At 43.8% G+C, this 17207-nt stretch overlaps 1 protein-coding gene across 1 annotated transcript in view; it reads left to right on the forward strand.

Annotated features, from left to right (window-relative positions):
- Nucleotides 1-13472, forward strand: part of HAUS3 (HAUS augmin like complex subunit 3) — a 108101-nt gene extending 94629 nt beyond the window's left edge. Inside the window, exons 17-20 of the mRNA XM_040625092.1 lie at nucleotides 3053-3110; nucleotides 4029-4106; nucleotides 5011-5125; nucleotides 13141-13472. Of these exons, the coding sequence (XP_040481026.1) occupies nucleotides 3053-3110; nucleotides 4029-4106; nucleotides 5011-5125; nucleotide 13141 (252 nt within the window). The 3' untranslated portion in view covers nucleotides 13142-13472. The remainder of the gene's footprint in view (nucleotides 1-3052; nucleotides 3111-4028; nucleotides 4107-5010; nucleotides 5126-13140) is intronic.
- Nucleotides 13473-17207: the final 3735 nt, after the last annotated feature.

Raw genomic sequence — 17207 nt, forward strand, 5'->3', positions numbered from 1 at the left:
TTTTTAAGATTTTATTTTATTTTATTTTATTTTATTTGACAGAGAGAGAGACAGCCAGTGAGAGAGGGAACACAAGCAGGGGGAGTGGGAGAGGAAGAAGCGGGCTCATAGCGGAGGAGCCTGATGTGGGGCTCGATCCCATAATGCCAGGATCACGCCCTGAGCCGAAGGCAGACCGCTGTGCCACCCAGGCGCCCCTGCTTTGAGTATTTTTAAATTCTGTTGTTAGATGTGTGCACATTTAGAATTTCTATTTCCTTGTAAATTTACCTTTTTATCATTCTGTGATATTCTTTTTATGCATGGTAAATTCCCTTCTGAATGCTGCTTTGTCTTATGTTAATATAGCCACTCCAGAGTTCTTCTAATCACTGTTTGCATGGCATATCCTCTTTCATCCATTTACTTGTAATCTATCTAAATCTTATTAAAGTGGGGGCGCCTGGGTGGCTCAGTCATTAAGCGTCTGCCTTTGGCTCAGGGCGTGATCCCAGAGTCCTGGGATCGAGCCCCACATCGGGCTCCTCGGCTGGGAGCCTGCTTCTTCCTTTCCCACTCCCTCTGCTTGTGTTCCCGCTCTCGCTGGTTGTCTCTCTCTGTCAAATAAATTTTAAAAATCTTAAAAAAAATAAATCTTATTAAAGTGGATTTCTTGTAGACAACATATAGTTGGGTCTTATATTTGTGCACTCAAACTCTTTTTAATTGGTGTGTTTAAAGTATTGAAACTTAATGTAATTATTGATATGGTTGGATTTGCGTTGCCAGTTTGTTTTTCTGTTAGTTCTTTCGGTTTTTGTTCTTCTGTTCCCTCTTTCCTGCATTTCTCTGAACTACTGAATAATTTTTAGAATTCCATTTCAATTTGTATATTGGATTTTTTGCTACATCTCGTTGTATAATATTTTTTAAAGATTTATTTATTTATTTAAAGAGAGCATGAGCAGGGAGCCGGGGCGGGGGGGGGTAGAATCTCAAGCCTATTCGCCGCTAAGCACGGAGCCTGATGTGGGGCTTGATCCCACAACCCTGAGATTGTGACCAAAGCCAAAACCAAGAGTTTACCACCTAACCGACTGAACCACCCAGGCACCCCTCATTACATATTTTTTGGTGAGGGCTACAGGGATTTTTGTATACATATCAATTTTCAGTGTAGTTTTGGATTTAACATTTTACCACTTCCAGAAAGTTGTGGAAGACTTACCAACACCGTCTTGTCATCGCTGCTGTGCATTACATCTGCACACACGGTAAAAACCCCAGAAATGGCTACAGTGTTTGCTTTTAACAGTAGTAAGTATTCTAAAGAGCTTGAAAAAACAGTCTTTATGCTTTGGGTACTGAGCATTTCTGTCACTCATTCTTCATTTCTCAAGTTGCAGGCTTCCTTGGGACCTTTCCCTTCAGCCTGAGCACCCTTCCTTAGCACTCCTTTCAGAGCAGGCCCCTGAGGACATGTTCTCTTCATGTTTCGTCATCCGAGAATGGCTTCAGTTCACCTTCATTCCCTGAGGACGCAGTTTGCTGAAGAGCAGGTTCCGAGGTGACAGTGCCCTCGTCTGCCCCACTGTGGTCTGAGCCCTTGGCTCCTGACGGGAGTCCGCGGCCACCCACGGGGCCGCTCCTCTACATGTCCTGTGTCATTTCACTTGCGCTGCTTTCCAGATTGTTCTCCATCTTTGGTTTTCAGCAGTTTGTGGTGTTTCTGGGCCCGATTTTCTTTTAATTCATCTTATTTAAGGTTGTTCAGCTTCTTGAATCTGAAAAAAATGTCTTTCACTAAATCTGGGAAATTTTAGCCATTATTTCTTTATTTTTTTCAGCTCTAGTCTCTTTTTTCTCTGTCAGGGACTGAAATATGGTACTTCTGGTATTATCCCACAGGTCCCTGAGCCTCTGTTCTTGTTTCCCCAACGTTTTTCTTCTCTCCTCTACACTGGATAGTTCCTACTGTCTTTAAGTTCACTGGCTCTCATTTTCTGTCATCTCTGTTCTGTTACTGAGCTTATCACATGAGTATTTGGTGTGTTTTAAGATACCATGTGATTCTATCGTAGAGAAAAGTTGAGAGCCATTAGCTTCATACCTCGGGCCTCGGTGTCCTTACCTTAAAAAATTGGGTAACAGTGCCTGCCTTCCCACCTGGAGTTGCTGGGCCCAAAGCACAGGGTCTGAGACATCTGGCAGCCTCACCAGATCCAGTCAGGGAGCCAAGATCAACCGATTCCCAAGGACTTACATTACCAGGTAGAGCAGGTGTGTCTGCAGAAGGTACTGCCAAGCACAAAAGGGAGTTGCTGCCCAAGTTTTCCTGCTTTGGGTGGTGGTGACAGGGGAAGCTAGCAGCTGTTCGGTCCAAGTTGTAAGGGTGTGAAGGTGCTTAGTGACCTGTCACAAGGCTCTTCAGGGGATGTGGACACGCTGGCCAGCAGCCACAGGGCAGTTGCACATGCCAAGACCGAGGCCAGTACCGAGTGCCAAGAGCACCAGGGGAGGGCGATGGTCAGGGTGGAGGGACCAGAAGTTTCATCTTAAAATATGTTTTTAAGGGGAAACTACAGTATATAAATTTCATGAAATTTATGTTTAGCATGTTATATAGAAATTTTTAGGTTTGTAATTTAGGCTGCTGCTAACAGCATTACTGTATGTAATTACAATAAGGGCCACACAGGCTGGAGTCAGAAAGAATCGTTCTCATATTTGCTGACTATACTTGGTGGTGTACTCGCCAAAATCATGTTTCAGTATTAGATGCTTGTATTGCGTAGTAATGTGCTTATGCATAATACATTGGCATTAGCTGTCTTGTTAAGGTTTAATAAAACGTGACATGTTTTAAATGCCCTTAAATGGTACAGATTTGGGGGCGCCTGGCTGGCTCAGTTGGTGGAGCATGGGACTCTTGATCTTGGGGCATGAGTTCAAGCACCATGTTAGGCACAGAGTTTACTTTAAAAATAATTTTAAAAAATAATAACATCAAATGATACAGATTAATTTACTAGTAGTATTTCAGCTAAAGCTCTTCTCCTCTTATTATTAACAGAATATCCAAGGTATCTCCAAGCATCCAATTCAAATTACTAAACCGCAAGATTTTAAAGGTAACACATTTCTCTCTACTTTGCTGAAGTCTTGGGTAACATTTTCCAAAAACCTGCAAGTGTTTATAATTGCTTTTCTGTATAACTAACTTCTTTGCCTTCCTCAAGTTCTCTGTATTTGCATGACCAGGATTTAAATACACATTGAAAAATAAAACACAGCTAAACTGATATGGCACCTCCCTTTTAGCGGTTTACAAGTAAACATAGATGATAATTATACAAGGAAAGTAGCTCCCTTCCCACCCTCTCTCCCCCACCAACTTCCCAATAGAGAAAAAAACAAACAAGCATACAATAGGACTGCCTTTTATTAAAGTCTGAAAGCTACTGGAAATGTTTATAAAAGCATACTAACACTGTTCTTTCTTCAGAGCTGTTCCACTGTAATGCTGACAGTTGCATTTCTAAAAAAGAAAAAGGTCATATCTGGGGCCAATCCCCCCAACTCCTGCACCCTTAACGGGGTGCCCCTGCACCTCTCTTGGGCCAGCACGTACACTGAAGAATGTGCGGAAGTATTTACACAGTCACCCTTAAGCAGGACCTGTGACCACAAGCACCTTTGTCTCCTACTGCCCTTCAGACCTACTCTGTGCATCGTAGGACCTGCACTTCCCCACAGCCTGTCTTCTAGGCGGTGAGGCTTCAGGGGCCTCCAGAACGTTCTTACTGGAGTATGTTCAAGCAATATTTGAGCTTTTCCTCACCAAGAATTCTAGACAGAATGTAAAATTTTAACAACAGAAAACCTACTTTACTCTCAGCAGTACCATGTTGCTTTTAAATTATATTAACAAAAATATTCAGAAAAGTCAGAAATCTGGACTCTTGAGTTTAGAATGATACTAAAATAAACTCTGTGTGAGGAATGGCTATGAATCAGCTTATGCTCAAATTCACCAAATCCCGTTTCAGGTGTGGAAGGCGCGATGCTCACCATCTCCCCGAGGAGTGTGTTTGTTGCCCCCGAGGGCCACACCTTCCTGGCAGCAGGTACGTGCAGACCATGCCTGAGACGCCCGTGTCGCGGTGGCTCACTTTACACATTTCATTCAGTTCAGGTACTTGGAAGATGGATAATTCGAAGGTACTTACAGAATTCATCCTTTAAAATAAATCCTAAGGCAAATATTTATACAAAGGAAAGATTTCTTGTTCACAGTAAATTAAGAGCAGATCTGCTTCGAGGGTCCCTCCCCTTTTCCAGATCCAAGATGCCCCCGCATGGTCCCACCCAGTCTGCTCCTCCTTTCTCCTCACTGTCCTCGTCACGCTCGGTTCTCTGTCCCACGGGCTGCCTGCAGGTAGGCTGGCCTCCAGCATGGGCCAGCCTCACCTCATGCCCGCATGGAATCTCTTCACTAGGTACCATCTCGTTCCCTCCTTCGCCTCCTCCGCACCTTTGCTCAAATGTCACTTTCTTGAGGAGGTATACACTGACCACCCTCTCCCTCCTGAACCTCCTTTCTTGATCTGTCTTTTCCACTTCACTTCTCATCTTCTGGCATACCAGATAACTCACGCACATTGTCTCCTGTTCCCAGGACATGGGCTCCATGAAGAAAGGCTCATCTTTTTTGTTCACTATCAAATCCCAAGCACACCACCTGACACCCGTAGGCCCCTCTAAACTTCTGATGTACAGAATGAACAGATGAGTGCATATGGCCTATCCCAGAGACATTGCTGGCCTCATAGAAGGCAGGACAAGTCCCTTAGACTTGCAGACACCAGGATGGCCAGTGGCCCTGAGGCCAAAGAACCCTGACAGATGGGTGGGAGATGTTGCTCTTGATGCTGCAGTGGGGATGGAAGGTTGAGGGCGGGCTGTGGCATGGGGAGCAACGTCGAGGACACTGTTGGTAGATTCAGAATTAATGTGGATTCTATCTCACAGACTTTTCACAGATTGAATTGCGCATTCTTGCACACTTATCTGGGGATCCAGAGCTTTTGAAGTTATTCCAGGAATCTGAAAGAGATGATGTATTTTCCATCCTGACTTCACAGTGGTAAGATATATGAGCTCACAATATTATCAGATCTGCAAGAATGCTGACATGATTTTAAAAGCCTGAAGTTATTCCAAGGCTATTTTCATAAGAAGGAAATTATATTTTTCTCTAGCAGTTAATCCTTTTGAAAAGAGGAGTAGATAACTAGAATGCCAAGATTTCCCTAATTATGAAAAAAACCGATGGCTCTTCACCACCAAAAATGTAGCCCATTGCTAGAGAATGTAATAGAGATACTGAAAGAATCCATGATGAGAGTCCATGCTCCTTCCATGGGAGTGTACATGTGGCGGGTCCGGGCGCAAGTGCTTCCTCTCTGCACCCCCACCCCATCAGCGCCAGGAGCATATCAGGCTGCGAGGACAGTCCCTGCCTGACAGTGACCTGCACTCAAAGAGAATTCTGGAGGCAGACAGCCTCGGGTTTTGTTGAGCAGTTTTACAGTGTCCTCAAACGCCTGTCCTTGTGCATCAGTGTTCGTAGTCAGCTTTTCCTTCTCCTGACTGCCGTACCCAGGCTGCCTCTGGTGCAGAGCGGGCTAGAGAGCAGGCTCTCCCCTCAGACTGCCCTTGCCAGGGGGCAGGAGTCCTGCCCAGGGCCCTGCTGCAGACAGCTCTTGCACTGCTGTTCCAGAGCAGGGCTGTGCAGTTGCAAGGGAGGCTGGTAACGACCACTCTATGGAGGAATAGTCACAATATCCACCCGGGCCAGGTACGCCGCTGCCTGGAGCTAAGTCAGGATTCTGCTACGAGGAAGAAGAGGCACCGCACCTGCTGTCCACCCCCTCCTTCAGCAGCTGTAGGCACCACCTTCCCTCCCCCTGCAGGCCTCTCCCCCGGGCTGCCCCTCTTGGGGGCCTCCTTACCCATTCCACCTTATCTTGACGTCCGCTCACCCTCAGGAGTCACCTTGGAGCCACCACTCCACAAAGCCTGGCCCTCTGTGTTCTCGGGCCTCTGCATGTCCCTCTCCGTCCCCTCATCCAGCATCAGTGCTGGCCTCTCTCCTCTTTGTCCTCCCTGAGCCACCGGGTGCTCCAGGTACACGCACGTCTCACTCAGGCCTTCCCTTCCCCCGCCTCGGGAAGCTCTTTCTCAGAGTGTCCCCATGACTCACCCTCAGCTCACTGCATGACGCCTCGGCTTCCCTCGAGGACCTGCCCTCCCCACTGCTATGCATCTGTCCATTGTCTCCACCCTGCCTGTCCCACTGGAGTGTCAGCTCATGGAGGGCAGGGCCACCTGGCCCTGTACCACGAGATGTGGAGTCTCAGTGTACCTCTGTGAATGAATGAGGGAATAGCATGGGACTCAAACAGTCCTGTTGGCCAGAAGGCATCTCCTCTCCAGAAACCCCCCACCATAATACTTATTTGAATTAAAAAAAAAAAAAAACCAGGAAAAGGTATTGTTGTCAAGGTGACGGAGGAGAGAGGGCATTGCTGTACACTGAGATGGGCTTTAAAGAGTGGTTGTGAGTATTAGGGTTATGATGGCATCCGCAGGGGGAGCAACAAACTCCACAGAAGAGCAGAGCATCAGGCAGTGGGGCAGCGTGTGGACAGCATGGCAGGCCTGGCAGTGTGTGCTGCCGTACACCGGCCACCCTGCTGGGCAGGGCCCATCTCACACTGAGACCTCGCAGAGCTGTGACCTGGGTTCTTCTCCCGCCAGCCGCTCCTTACCTCCCAACCATGATCTCGAGGCCCCCTTCCCACTCCCAGCCTGCCCTCCTCCCCTACACATGTTCCCTTCCTGCAAGTCCCACCTGGAATGCAGCCCAGACTCCCCTTCCATGCCTCCTGCATGCCTGGGCGTGCAGTTGTGGCCTGCCGGATGACCACTAGGGAAATGAAGGCATGATGGACCCCTGCCTCACCATTGATCTCCATTAGCTGCCCCATGTAGGACTTGCTGCTCCCTTTACTTCTCCCCTCCCTGGTTGCATGTTTCCAGCCCTGGGTGGTCCCATTCTCTGCTTTCCTATTGCTCACCCCCAAGGTGCTGCAGGAAGCCATAAAGTGGTGAGTGAGTGAGTCCACCATATATTTGGGTCATCCAACCTGAGAGGGACACTTACTAGTCTCTACTCATCAGCTGCTCCAAATGTTTTTTGACTTGCCACAAATGTCTGCTCCTCTCTTAATCTTGAAAGAGAACCTCACCTTTTACTTAAATGACAAAGAATAGGGCCTCACACATGAGCCCCTGAACTCCCTCCCACTTTGCCTCAATATGTCGTTGTATGTCCTCCTCTGTCTTTAAAGATTCCTGTCTCAAAAGAGGAAGCATCATCTATTGCCAAAAACAGGAAATCAGAATGGTGCATTGCACAGCTCTATGCAATGCCACACATTTACACATCAGTGTGAATGGCACCTCCTAGAGTTGTGCAGTGCACAACCAGTACAACTTTACATGGCAGTCTTCATGAGGATTCCCTTTATTTTCCATTTTCTACTCTAGCGTTGTTCATTTCCCCTTGTTAACTTCACCTCCCCCCCCCCAAAAAAACAATAAAAACCATCCATGTTTGCCTTCAGGGAAATCCTATTTCCAACCCCACTGGAGTCCTTAGTTACTGTTTAAGTACAAGAAAAGTCTATAGTTACTCCTTGTTCTTTCTCATTGCTGGCTCATTCTTGCTTTTTTAAACAAACTTTCACTTTACCGACTTAGGTTTTTCTTCTTCCAATTAGAAGCCTGGAACTCTTCCCATCTAAGACAATGACTACCTTTCTTCAGGGTGTAGTTGGCGATGGGGTCCGCAGCCCGCATAAGCACACTCAGGCGCTGCCCACCTGTGAGCCCCAGTTCAGAGTCTCTGCAGGGGTCCGTCACTGACCCTGGGTACTTCCAAGTCCCTTGCTCTCTCCTGGCCCACTGCTCCAGGGAGATGTCCTTCTCCTTGGTTTGCTCCATTTGGTTCTTTTTAAAATTGAGATCTCATTTACATACCATAAAATTCACCTTCTTAAAGTGTATAATTCAGCAGTGTTTAATACATCACAAGGTTTTGCAACCATTGCCACTGCCTAATTCCAGAACATTTCCATCCCTCCAAAGAGAAACCCCATCCCCATTCCTGTCACTCTCCATTTTTCCTTCCCCCATGGAAATCGCGAGTCTACTCTCTATCTCTCTGCATTCATCTGTTCCGGATTTTTCACGTTAACGGAATCATACAATATGTGGCTTACTGTGTCTGGCTTCTTTCACTGAACATAATATTTTTAAGGTTCATCCTTGTGGTAGCAAATATCAGTACTTCGCTCCTTTTTATGGCTCAATAGTATTCCATTATATGGAATCACATATTCTATATATTTTGGTTTAAACAAGCAAATAATCTTCCATTTGTTTATCCATTCACAGTTGTTGGACATTTCAGTGGTCTCCATCTGCCTATTAGGAATAACCCTGCTGTGAACATTCGCATACAACTGTTGTGTGGATCTGTGTTTTCATTTCCAATGGGTAGATACCTAACAGAATCTCTGCGACATATAGTGATTCTGTGTTTGACTTTTTTTCTTGTGGTAAGACACAGTAACATAAAATTTACCATCTTAACCATTTTAAAATGTATAATTCCATGGCAACTGTATCTAATTTTTTGAGGAACGAGATAGCGACACCACTTTACACTCTCACAAGCAGCATACGGGGTTCCAGTTTATCCACGTTCTCGCCAGTACTTTTTATTATCTGTCTGTTTGGTTCCAGCTGTCCTGGGGGGTGTGAGGGGTCCTCTCACTGGGATTCTGACTCGCATTCTCTGGTGACTGAGGGTGCTCAGCACCTCTTCCTAAACTCGTCGTTTGTGCTTTATCTTTGCCTCTTTTCCCTCCTCTGTACCTGAAACACAAGTGCTGACCCGGCTTCTTCCCAGAAGATGTCCTTTCTTATGTTTCACTCTCCCTCTAGTGAGGATATAGCATAACACAGAGTTTTTTAAGCATGTGATAGATTTTATTACACCCGTGCCCTCTCTCCTGAGGTATGAAAAGCAAGACAAGGAAGGAAATAATAAAGATAAGAGCAGAAACCAATAAAACTGAAACTGGGAAAACAATAGAGTAGATCAATGAAACAAAAGCTGATTCTTTAAAAAAAATCAATAAAATTGATAAACCAACAAAAATAAAAATAGGACACAAATCATCACTATCAAGAATGGAATAGAGGATATTCGTACAGATTTCACAGGCATCAAAAGGATAATAAAGGAATATGATAAGCAACTTTATGCTCAAAAATCCAACAATTTAGGAGAAACAGAACAATTTCTTGAAAACCATAAACTACAAACTCCAGCTAAGGTGAAATAAGTAATCTGAATAGTCCTATAATCATTAAAGAAATTGAATTTGTAATTTATAAGTTTCTGAAAAATAAGTTTCCAGGCCTAGATGCTTTCCCTGGAGTATTTTACCAAACATTTAAAGAAGAATTAACACCCAATTATATATAACTTCTTCCAGAAAATAGAAGAGAAAGGAACACTTCCCACTTCATTCTGCGAAGCTGGTATTACCTGATGCTTAAACCAAAGAGAGTAAAAGTTAAGTAAACAACAACAACAACAAAAACCCAAAACCCACTACAGACCAATATCACTCACATAACTTAGGTGAAAACCGTAAAATCCTCAACAAAATATCAGCCAGCTAAATCCAACAATGTCTAAAAATAATTGTTTGCCATTTCCAAGTGGGATTTATTTCAGGCATTCAAGATTGGTTAAACATTTGAAAATCAATTAATATAATCCACATGTGATTAAGCTAACAAATAAAAATAATGTGATGTTTTCTGTTGACCCAGACATAGCATTTGACAAAATTCAACATCCATTCACGATAAAAATTCTCAGAAAGTTAGAGAGAGGAACTCCCTCAACTTGGTAAAGAGCACCTTCAAAAAACCTGCAGCCAACAGCACATTTAATGGTGAAAGGCTGAATGTTTCCCTCCAAGATGTGGAACAACTTGTTAGTATTGAATGATGGTGAAGCTCTAGCCACTGAATAAGGCAAGAAAAAGACATAAATGGTATGCGGCTTAGAAAGGAAGGAGTAAAACTGTCTCTGTTTGCAGGTGGCAGGATTGTCTACATAGAAGTCTTAAAGAACATACATGAAAAGAATTTTTTTTTAACTCCTAGAGCTAGGAAGTTCAGCAAGGTCACAAGACACACTATCACACAAAATCCAGTTGCATTTCTATAAACTGACAAAGAACATGCAGAAAATCAAAATTTAAAACACAAGACCATTTAAAATCCCTCCAAAGATAATGGCGTCATATACAAAGTATCCAGAGATAATGACGTACTTAAGTACGCAGTCAACGAAGGGTGTGCAGGAGCCAAATGCGTTAGATTACACGGTGCCAGGGAAAGCTGTCCAAGAGGACCTCGTGAGTGTGGACACACTACACCCGCGGAATGGAAGACCCAGCATGTGAATGTGTCCGGTCTTCCTAGATTTATCCGTAGGCTTAATTCAAGCCCTATTAAAACCGAAGGAAGTGCTTTGTAGACGTAAATAAGCTTAGTTTAGATTTTTGTGGACAGGCACAGGCCCTGGAATAGCTGAAACAATCCTGACATGGAATAAAGTGGGAAGAGGCACTACCTGATCCTAAGATGTAATATGTAGTAATCAAGAGAGTGGGGTGTTGGCAGAGACCAATGGAGCAGAAAACAGAAGCCAGAAATAGACCTACACAAATATGCTCAACTGATTTTTCAAAAAGGCATGAAGTATCGGGCAGAAAATAATTCTCTTCAGATTCACGTTAAGCTGATCAGCCATAAAGCCAACGTGAGAAGTTCACGTCTATGCTGGAAACTGTGTATGTCTTTTCTGCATCTTATTAGCTTGTATTCGTTCTTGAGAGAACTTCAAAGATAAGCTTTTAATATTTGCATGATGGTTGCCTCTAATCCCCCGTGCTTGTGACTTAGACTATAATTAGTCGCTGTGGAAATGATTTTTATGTTCCAAACAGAAGACTAGAATAGCACATGGTAAAAAGCCACAAGATCAAGTATACTTTTAAAAATGTTTGTTTCATGCAAATGTCTTATTGTTTGAAACTCAAAAGCAAACGGAAAGTTGATATTCTATCCTGGAATATTTAGTAACATTTTCAAAGACTAGCAATTTCCTTGAAAAACCTTTAAGGATACATAGGTTACATATAAAAATGGAGACTTGGAACAAGTCTTAGAAATCCTCTGTAAAGCTGTGATCTTGATCACTGAAAGCCTGAGACCCCGAGAGCTGGGACCTGCCCCCGGAGTCACATCAGTCTAGGACCGATCTTAGAGCCTCTGCCACCAGCTTCAGCAGCTTCAAATGCACATGGAAGATAGCCATTCTACCCTGCACGTCCAAGACAGGCCACAAGGCATCTCTCTATACAGTAATCATTACATATTTGCCCAGTTAGGTGGTTTCCTAATAGTTTTACGAAATGCAGGTAAAAATCTTTCCTTATGGGGTGTGCATTCAACTCAACATTTTCAGAGTGAAACTTGAAAAAGAAATTTTTGCTGCAGGATATATTAATTTTACTTCTTTCAGACCTTCTGGGGGAGCTCTCCTGAGATATTCTCTCATAAGGCAAGTGCGGTAGAGAGTGTTGTGGGCCGCGCCCCCTCTCTGGGGGGAAGGTGGTGCTTCTCTACCCAGCAGATGTCAGACTTGGGCCTGTGACCTGCTCTCGCTAACAAAATGTAAGCAAAAGTGACATGTGTCCCTCTAAGCTGAGACTTTAAGAAATTGCAGATGATTCCTCTTGATTTCTTTTCTCTCTGTCACCATGGCTGGCGACATTGATAGAGACCGGTCCCTCGTCCTGCATCACGTGTGGCAGACCGGCCTGGGGACAGAATACAGTGGAGATGAAAGACAAGCTATCCTTGCTGTAGGCAGTAAGATTTGGGAGTAGTTTATATGGCAGCGTCACTTGGCCTTTCGCAGGATCTATAGGACTTGGTGCCAGAAGTAAGAGGTTGTACAATGAATCCTAAAACATGTGGCACTGGCTTCAGAAAGTGGGTGCAGGCATAGAGGAGACATCTGCTGGAGGCTGGAGGATGGCATTTGGTAAATGGTATAACATTTGGTGAAATCGTCTTTTGTGATAATTTTGAGGCAAATAATATCCTAATGAGCTAAGGCTTTGGGCAGAGTGGACCAACAGAGCACTAGGACATGCTCTGTTGGGCTTGTCTGAATGTGACAACGTACTGTAAGAAACAAACTCAGAAAAGAATTGGCCAGTGTACAAGTAGGCATGAAAGGGAATAGAAATTCCAGAAAATTGGAGTCTTATGCATTTGAATATAAAAATGATTCTCATCTCCAACCAGTAAAAGAAGAATCTGAAAAGGGTTTTGAACAACAAAAGCCAATTAAAACACCGCCTTTAACAAATTAAAGGTGTGACCTTAATGGCTACTGTTAATGTCTCTGAAAGAATCAAGGGGACACCCATAAGTTTTTAGTTTGACCATGTAGCTCCAGACAAAAAGAGACTAGTGGCAGCTTTCCCACAAACTCCTGATAAACTCAAGGTAACTGCAATGAAGTCTAGAGAGAGGATACATCTCCAAATGAATTGTGGGTGGGTCTGCTGGCACGTGGAGCTGGATGAAGTGAAATGGAACTGATTACATTTCTGAGAGTTGCACTGGCCAGAGGACCAGCAGTCTGGACTAAAAGAGGTGTTGATTGTTGGAGACTTAAAACCTAGGGCCCCACATCTCCTACAGGGAAAGAGAATTTCTCACTGCCCTCTTACATGTAGCCAAGAAATATAATGGAAAAGGAAATCCCAGGAAATGGATAAAAGGCCATGGAGAGCAATGGACTAGGAATATACTCCTGGGGAACAGATTCAGGGCCCAATCAAAGGCCAGAGAAGGGCCCTCTCAGCACCTACCCAATGAGAATGCTGTGCACCACTGACTACCATGTGTCTTGCACTCTTCCCTTTCCAGACGGGTGTGTTTGTTGCGGCCATCTGTCCCACCCAACATCAGCTTGTGCCGGGAAAGAGCCTTGACTCTTTAGTCCATTGACCTACAGAGCAAGAGGAGCCACATCAAGACCTGGCACAAAATCCTGATACCCTGCTCAGATGGGACCTTGGCAAGGAGGAGGAAAGCAAATATGCGTGACCAGAGGGTGGGCTGTGTGGTACAGTATGTTATTATTCAAAAATCTTTGTTTTCCTCCCCAGAGGAAGAGTGTACTTCCTCACCCGTTGACTCAGGTGTGGCTATGTGACTTGCTTCAGGCAATGGGATGTGAATACCAATGCTGTTTGTCACCACTGGGTCACACGTGGTTCTCCAGACTCTCTTCTTCCTCTGCCGTGACAGCCATCACTGTTCCAGATGCGGGCTGGGCTGCACTCCTGAATCACAGGACGTAGATCACGCTGAGGCAGAACCCCAGCTGCCCCATGACGGACACGCTGCATGAACCAGAACCAGCCTTGTCCGTGTAGGCCCCGGAACATAGCCTTGCTGTCCTTGCCACACAGCAACAGTGCAGCCGTTTGTTTGGCCACAATTTAGGTGTGTCTCCACTAAAGATGAAATTAAATCGCATATTCTATCTGCTTCATTAATGAGTTTATACCAGGCTTCAGTAATCTCTGAGTAAGCAGACTGTTGTTGTGGAGAATTATATGTGTGCTCTGCGGTACTCCAGGCTGAACTTCTGTGACTGCCTGAGATGTTCTGTGCCTAGAAGGCCAAGAACAACTTAGAGGGTTTTTGTTGGGTTACCACTAACAGCGCTGAAGAACTTCCTTGCAACCTTGTGGTTTGGATTCCTGGGTCACACTGCCACGTGAAGGAGGAGCCAAGTTTATAGGCCACATCCCCTGGAAAGTTAGCATGACCCCTTCTGCACCTTTCTTCTGATGCACACCTCATCCTGTACTGGATTAGATGTCCTAACACGTGGCTATCTTAGTGGGGCTGTTTTTTAAGTTGTAATTCATGACAACACTAAAGGATGAATTTCCAGTTAAGATGTAGAAGAGGAAAAAATCACAAGAGACGGTTGCTCTAAGTCTTAACAATAAAACCAAACTAAATAAATTACAAAATTAGTTTTTCTGAATTTACCAGAGAGCTGAGGATACAACTAAGTGAACAGAACTCCAGACAGTGATAAGCCCTTCACAGAAAAGAAGAAACCCAAGGCTTCTCTCATCACCGGTGGAGGGCCAGTTTACAGGAGGACCCTGTCTTACAGTGGGGAGGAAGAGACCAGCTAAGCTTAACTACATGTGGGCTGCTGTGACAGAATTCTAAAGTGCCCCAGCTACAGATCCCATCACTTATCAACTCCTTCCCATGAGTCTTTACAGAGGGTCTAGGGGCAGACATCAAAGCTGAGGGCAGAGCAGGGCAGCTGAAAGTAGTCAACCCACAGCATCCTGGACCTTCAGCTGCCAAGGTCTGGGTTACGGCAGAAGGCTAGGAGAACCCACAGCCCCCCGACAGGCATTCTGGTACAGATGTGCTCTTCCACGGTGCAGAAAGCTGGGTGACACTGGAGGGCAAAGCAAACTTCCTAGCAACCCAAAAAGCTGGCAGCTGGTTGGTAACACAAAGAGAGATCTCCTGTGGCCTGAAACACTGACAGTGTAACTGCAAAGCTCCAAGAAATCCTGGCAATTGTGCCAGTCCTCAGACTGCAGACCCCACAGAAGGGAAATTTCTGATCCCAGTTTCAAAACATTACAAGCCAAGAGTGAATCAAATCAACCGAAGTTTCAATAAAGTCCAGACCCAGCCCAACCACAGATCAAATTGACTTTGCTCCCAGCTCTAGTGACCTGACATAAAAAATGGCATGTCCTTTTTAGGAAGTAAATATTTACTTCAGTCTCTACTGTCCTTTTATGCAAAATGTCCAGCAAATAATTTTTTTTTTAATTTTAAGACCTAAGAAGTAAGAAAATGTGACTTATGACTAAGAGAGTAAGCCATCAATACGAGTCAACCAAAGAGATGGCCCAGATGTTGGAACTATCAGATTTTTTAAATTATAAAAATGCCAAAGTATCTAAATGAACAAGTAGACAATATGTGTTAAGAGATGATTAATTTTAATAGAGATGTGAAAACCATAGAAAGAACTCAAATAGAAATGTAAAAAATGAAAAATACAATGGCAAGACTAAGAATCCATCAGATTGCTTCACAGCACACTGGACCCAGTGTAGGAAAGAACCATGAATTTGAAGACAGGCCAGTAGGAAGTGTCCCAGATGAAATACAAAACGGGGAAAAAAGTGAAAACCACCCAGCCAACCAGAGAGTCCAGAATATGTGAGGCAATATAATGGTTTAACCTTGTGTATATATGGCATCTCATGAGGAGAACGGAGAGTTTGAAGGTAAAGTGGCTGAGAACTTTGCAAAATTGATTAAAATTCTTGATCTGCATATCCAGAAAGCTCAACAAATTCCTAATAAGTTAAACACAAAGAGAACCACACATTAGGCACATTACAGTCAAACTCACAAACACCAAAGATAAAGAGAAAACCCTGAAAGATAACAAAGGGAAAAAGACATGTTATATACAAAGAACAGTATGTATTACAGCTGACTTTTCCTAGAAACAGTGGAGAGCAGAGGATGAAGGGATAACATCCATGCTGTGCAGAAAGAGTCCATCTAGATTTCTGTATCCAGAAAATTATCTCCCAAAATGAAGGCAAAATAAAGACAATTTCAGATTTACGAAGTCTGAACAAACGCGTCTTAGCAGACCTGCACTACTTGGAATGCCAAAAGCAGCTCTTCAGGATGGAGAGACTGAGGCCCCTGGAACTGGAGCTGCAGGCAGGAGTAAAGAACACCAGGGATGGTGAGGCCAAATACAGAAACATGCTTAGCTTCATTTTACATAGTTTATTTTATATATTTTGTATAGTTCTAGATCTGACTTACTTATATATGGTTTTGAATTCTTGAAAAGACTTTAAATTTTTTTTTAAGTTTACAACATAGAAATAAACTATAATCCGCATATGAGTGAAATCATATGATAATTCACTCATATGTGGAATATAAGAAACAGTGCAGAAGACCATAAGAGAAGGGATGGAAAACGGAATGGGAAGAAATCAGAGAGGGAGAGAAACCATAAGAGACTCTTAATTCCAGGAAACAAATTGAGGGTCCTGAAAGAGGAGGGGGGATGGGGATGGGGTAACTGGGTGATGGGCATTAAGGAGGGCACGTGATGTCTTGAGCACTGGATGTTATTCACAACTGATGAACTGTTGAACACTACATCTGAAACTAATGATGTACTATGTGTTGGCTAATTGAATTTAAATTTTAAAAAAAGAAAATATAAGACATGAAAAGTACGATGGGCAGGAAAGGGTGAATGTGGAATTATGTTATTGTGAGGTTCTCACAGTGTCCGTGACACACTGTGATCGAATTTAGAGGCAGACTATGACGGCTTGAAGATGAGTGTTATAATTTCTAGGGCAACCTGTAAAACAATACCTAGGCAAGTCAGCACAGGAGATAAAATGGGATATTAAAAATATGTGATTCGGGGGCACCTGGGTGGCTTAGTCGTTAAGCGTCTGCCTTTGGCTCAGGGCGTGATCTAGGCGTTATGGGATCGAGCCCCGCATCAGGCACCTCCGCTGGGAGCCTGCTTCTTCCTCTCCCACTCCCCCTGCTTGTGTTCCCTCTCTCGCTGGCTGTCTCTGTCAAATAAATAAATAAAATCTTAAAAAAAATAAAAATAAAAAAATAAAAATAAAAAGTATGTGATTCACCCAAAAGAATTCAAGAAAGGAGGGACAGAGAACAAGTTGCAAATGGTGTAAATAAAACTAAAATTCCAAGATGGGAAGGTTAAACTGCAAAACAAAGCGCATTATCAGAACTAGAGACATTTCATGATGATAATAGACAAGTTCATCGGGAAGGTATAGCCATCCTAAACCTGAATGTACCTAATAAGAGAACTTTAAAAAGCTTGGAGCAAAAATTGACAGAACTAAAGAAATAAA

Source organism: Ursus maritimus, unplaced genomic scaffold (genome assembly GCF_017311325.1).
Source record: "Ursus maritimus isolate PB19 unplaced genomic scaffold, ASM1731132v1 scaffold_8, whole genome shotgun sequence".
In the NCBI taxonomy this organism is placed as follows: domain Eukaryota; kingdom Metazoa; phylum Chordata; class Mammalia; order Carnivora; family Ursidae; genus Ursus; species Ursus maritimus.